The sequence below is a fragment of the Peromyscus eremicus genome, chromosome 6 (assembly GCF_949786415.1).
Source record: "Peromyscus eremicus chromosome 6, PerEre_H2_v1, whole genome shotgun sequence".
NCBI lineage: Eukaryota > Metazoa > Chordata > Mammalia > Rodentia > Cricetidae > Peromyscus > Peromyscus eremicus.
In genome coordinates this window covers 105950391-105955533 of record NC_081421.1, presented here as the reverse complement: position 1 = coordinate 105955533, position 5143 = coordinate 105950391, and the positions used below count along the sequence as shown (strand labels likewise).

At 39.0% G+C, this 5143-nt stretch overlaps 1 protein-coding gene across 1 annotated transcript; it reads right to left on the bottom strand.

Annotated features, from left to right (window-relative positions):
* Positions 1 to 3445: 3445 nt before the first annotated feature.
* LOC131913869 (non-histone chromosomal protein HMG-17-like) lies at positions 3446 to 4814 on the bottom strand. The gene is made up of 2 exons (XM_059266622.1): positions 4784 to 4814; positions 3446 to 3744 (listed from the first exon to the last, which is right to left on the bottom strand). Exons 1-2 carry the CDS (start codon positions 4812 to 4814, stop codon positions 3446 to 3448), a joined length of 330 nt encoding a protein of 109 aa, XP_059122605.1.
* Between the last annotated feature and the right edge of the window lie 329 nt (positions 4815 to 5143).

Sequence of the window (5143 nt, the reverse complement as noted above, 5' to 3'; positions counted from 1 at the left end):
AAGCTTTCACTTTGAGGCCAGCTATTGGATAGTGAATGAGGTCAAGGATGACATGGGCCTGAATAATGTGAACAATGAAATCGTTGGGGTCTGGTGGGATTAATGGAAAACCAGCTCAGCTTAGAAATTTATATTTGAGATGCCTGTCTAATACAGACTGGAACTTTCAGTTGTTCAGTCTGCAGCAATATCTTACAGAATGGCCCATGTGTAGAGAGTGCCTATTAGTCTTCCATTTGTCTTATTCCACACAGACATGGATTGGAAGGGGATGACCACGACACTAGATACTTTCCATTATAGATACAGAGTATGAAAGACTGTCCTGTATGGTGGCTTTGCCAACTGGAGGGAGTCATGAATTTTAACTCATTCTATTGGCCACTATCTCAGTTTCCATGAAACATGCCCACAATAAGCATCCATGACTACCAGTTAGTGGTAGTTGTTCAATAAAATTAGTACACTCTTTCCTGTTGTCATTACTGTTTTCATAAATTTTAAATTGCAACGAGTTGTTACTGTTTTCTTACAAATAGCTATTTGTTTTCTGTAAATTTTGCTCTACATTTAGATATGTGATTACGTATTAATAATACTTTGTTGTGTTTCTGAGATAGGGACTTGTAGCTGAGGATGGCCACAAATTTGTTGTTTAGTAAGGTTTGTCTTGAATTCTTGGTTCTACCTTTCCCTTCCCTGTCTTCCCCCATGTGTGTATACATCTGCACACACACAGAAGACTGGAAGAGGACATTCGATCCATGTAGCTAGAGTCATAGCATTTGTGGGATGCCTGGCTTGTTACTTAGGTGCTAGTATCCACATTCTGGTGCCCAAGACAGCACAGGAAACACTCTTAACTACTGAGCCATCTTTCCAGCCTCTCTGCTTTAGCCTCTCACTGAGTCTTTCAACCCCCCAAATACATACATATATATATATATATATCAATTTCTCTATTTATTATGGGAAAATAGAATGATTGAATCATATGCTGTTCTACAGATCTGTCATCCAGACCACATTCAGCTATTTCTTCAACTTGCTCATTAGTAGAATCTGTCTTATAGACACATTTCCAGAATCAAAAGTGAAAGAATAGCTCTTGCTCCTGAGTCAAAGGAAATATTTGAAACAGACATTAAAAAGATGAAATGCTATCTTTGTTCCAAGACTAATACCTGGGTAAATGTTAGCATTAATTGCTGTTTGTTATTGTTCAATACAGTATTAAAAAAGAACTTAACTGATGACATGAATTTTTCTAAAAATCTCTAATTGCGTGTCCACAACTTTAAGGTTATCTATTAGCCCCGAATTCTATTTTGACAACACAATTTCTTACTTATCAGAATTCTCGAGCCTGCATATAATTTTTATTTTAAAATTTGTTGCTTTCTCAAGATTCTCTTTACCAATTCTATTTATACTTACATTACTCTTAGTAATTTCTTTCTTAATAGCTCAAACAATTCCTTAGTGAAAATAAGAAGTAAAAGTTTAATGTATATGAGTATATTGAACATGGAAATTGAATGGGACTCCTATTTCAGGCAGGATCTTTTGTTGGAATGAAAATGAAAAGAGAAGACAAGGAAGTATTTTACAGATTTTTAGGCCATATGTTCTCTATTACAAGTACTCATCTCTGTCAGTGCAGCACAAAATGCAGCCATAGGGATAGACTATTGGAATTTATTCCAATAAAACTTTATTTATGAAACAGTCATTGGGCTGGATTCAGTAGTACGTGTTGCTCTCCAGACAACATAGGTGCATTCAGAGGGGTACAGTGGTAGATTTCATGTTGATTTCCACATAGGACTTATTTGGACCTATTTACAAAATCATCATTTCTGTCAAATTTTCCTCTATTGTGGGTACATTATTTACACATCATTCAAGTGATTAAAAAGTTTAAAGGCATATTGTCTTGGAATAATGTCTCCCATGGTATGTTCTTTTTTTTTTTTTTTTTTTTTTTTTTTTGGTTTTTGGAGACAGGGTTTCTCTGTGTAGCTTTGTGCCTTTCCTGGAACTCACTCTGTAGCCCCAGCTGGCCTCAAACTCACAGAGATCCACCTGGCTCTGCCTCCGGATTAAAGGTGTGCACCACCACCGCCCGACAGTATGTTCTTTCTATAGAAGACACTTGGGAATTGTTTTTGTTATTCATTTCATCAAACACCTATGGGCCGTTTGTTGTATGCCAAGCACTAGAAAACATAAACATTTGTCTGCCACAAATGTCCAATTCTTGCTCTCAAAGAGCCCACATTTCAGTGTTTTTTTTTTAAAATTTTTTTTAATTTTGGTTTTTGGTTTTTCGAGACAGGGTTTCTCTGTGTAGCTTTGTTCCTTTCCTGGAACTCACTTGGTAGCCCAGGCTGGCCTCGAACTCACAAAGATCTGCCTGGCTCTGCCTCCCGAGTGCTGGGATTAAAGGTGTACACCACCACCGCCCGGCAACATTTCAGTGTTTTATACAAACTGTTCATTGTCTAATCGCATTGTGTGATAACTGTCAGGATGGGAGAGTTTTAGAGTATTCAGGAGGCTTTCTCTAGGTTGTCTTAGAACTATAGAAGAGTTATCATCATGAGGATGTGAGAAGTGTGCTGCAGATGGTGTGGTTCATAGCTCTTTAAGTAACTGACCATGAGAAAAGAAAGAATCAAAGGGAGTTTGTGCTTTACAGGTGTCATGAGAGACTGGTATTCCAGTCTCTTCCTGTGATGATTTCTGTGCTCTGGAATAGTACCTACCTTCTTCCCCAGGTTCATGTATTAGGGCTCAGATTCTAGCACATGGTACTTAAAGGAGTTGGCACAAGCCTTAAAAAGTAGGGCCTAGTGGGAGGTTTTGGCAAAACCAGCTTTAGGAGGTCAAGTCCCAATAGGTCTCTAGTTTAAAGGGAGTCAAGTATACGTCGATGGTGGTGGCAGGGGTGGATAGAAAGATGGATTTCAAGTTTCCCCACACCACAACGCATTTTGTGTCAAGATTGCCACATATGTCAATATCAGGAAGTTCTCCTGGGAGTCTTCAAATATAGGAGGGAAAGGCATTCTCACCTTGTCAGTCCAGCTTGGGAGACATCTTGTTAGTGACATATGTTCTTTCTCTTGGAAAACAATGAAGTACTAACAGCATAGCTTAAGAAAAAAGAGGCCGGGCGGTGGTGGCGCACGCCTTTAATCCCAGCACTCGGGAGGCAGAGGCAGGCGGATCTTTGTGAGTTCGAGGCCAGCCTGGTCTCCAAAGCGAGTTCCAGGAAAGGCGCAAAGCTACACAGAGAAACCTTGTCTCGAAAAGAAAAAAAAAAAAAAAAAAAAAAAAAAGAAAAAAGAAAAGAAAGTTTTCATCTTTATAAAAATAGAAGAAAATACTGTTTCAAGCCACACAGTCCTAGAAGAACACAGTTAGCAAAAACAGACATACTTCACTTGGCCTCCTCAGCACCTTCAGCTTTTTGTGCCTGGTCCATTCTGGCATCTCCATTTTCTGCATGATTATTCCCATCCTTGCTAACATCTGATCTCCCCCTTTCCCCTTTGGTTATCTTTTCTTCCTTATCATCAGGGACCTTTTTAGGCTTGGGCTCTGGCTTTGGAAAAGCAAGTTTAGCAGACAGCCTTGCAGAAACACAGAGAGGCTTGCCCTTTGCTTGGGCTTTATCCCTGTTAGCATCTGCTTCAGCTTGCCTTTTGAGCACGGGGCCAGAGGCAGGGGACGTAGGTCCTCATGCTTGCTGACAAAGCCATGATTAACCATAACTAACCCGCTGTCCTCTTTGTCCTACTTAGATTCTTCATGGATAGGACAATGTCTGCCCCATTTAAGTTAGCGAGAGTCAAACTTCTTTAGGTATTCAATGATTCAATTGTTGACGTCATCCAGAAACACTCCACAGATAACACCCAGAAATGTTAAGCTATCTGGGCATGGTCAAGGTGACACACAAATTCATCAGCCCACTATTGTTTTCCTATTGAACTGTTTCAAGGTGTAGGTGCACTATAAAGGCTGCGTGGCTAGGAGCATAACCTGCATTTTCCTTGCAGTCCAGTAATTTGAGCCTTGTATTTGTTTTTCATTGTTTAAGGCCTTCTCTCTCTCTCTTTTCCACATTCCTCCTGTCCTAGAATTTAATGGCTCAAAAAAAAATTTACTAGATTAGCTCTGCCTCATGCTCTGATTTTTGGAGGATCTGTCAGCCTACGATTCATTCAGCTAATATTGTTTGAACAAAAGCTATTGTTAGGTGAATGCTATTTTCAGGAGCCCAGTATGTAACTGCAGAGTGTTTAGAGCACTTGCAATGTACTGTTAAAGAAGGGAAACAGAACCGTGTCTTTGCATAACTCTTTTCAAGTGAAGAGGGAGAGAAAATGAATAATAAACATGATAAATAAGTACATTTTAGTGCATGAGATGACTTGCCCTGTGGAAAGTCAAGGGGCTACTGTCCTATTTCTTGTGGTTCCTGTCATCTTCAACCTGTGGTATGTGCAAAATGACAGCCTGAGCGTACAGAAGACTCATGCAGGCAACTTCTATTTCCATAATTTTCATATACAACACCAATAAAATGCTTAGCACAATCAATATTTTATTTCTCTTCCAAATGTGTCTATAGGAGCATTGAAAATTTTTATTTTATTGTGAAATAACATGTTATAATTGTAAATACTTATGGCTTCCCAAGTGGTATATGTGCATTTAAAGTAGAATGATTAAATAGACCTAATTAACATATTAAATAACTCATAATACTTACTTGTTTTGTGGTGAGGACCTCTGTGATTCATTTTTGGAAAATTTGAAGTATACATTATTATTAACTACAGGCATGCTATGGAAAGTATCTAAAAAGAAATTGATTACTCCTTGTGTAGCTAAAGTTTTCCTGGTTCTGTTCAGCTCCTGTGGCCCTGCAGCCAGCTGCTTGGACCCAAGTAAACACACAGAGACTTATATTACTTATAATCTGTATGGCTGCGGCAGGCTTCTTGCTATCTGTTCTTATATCTTAAATTAACCCATTTCTATTAATCTATAAGTTGCCATGTGGCTTGTGGCTTACTGGTACTTTTACAACTCGCTTCCTCTGTGTCTGGCTGGTGACTCCTGACTCAGC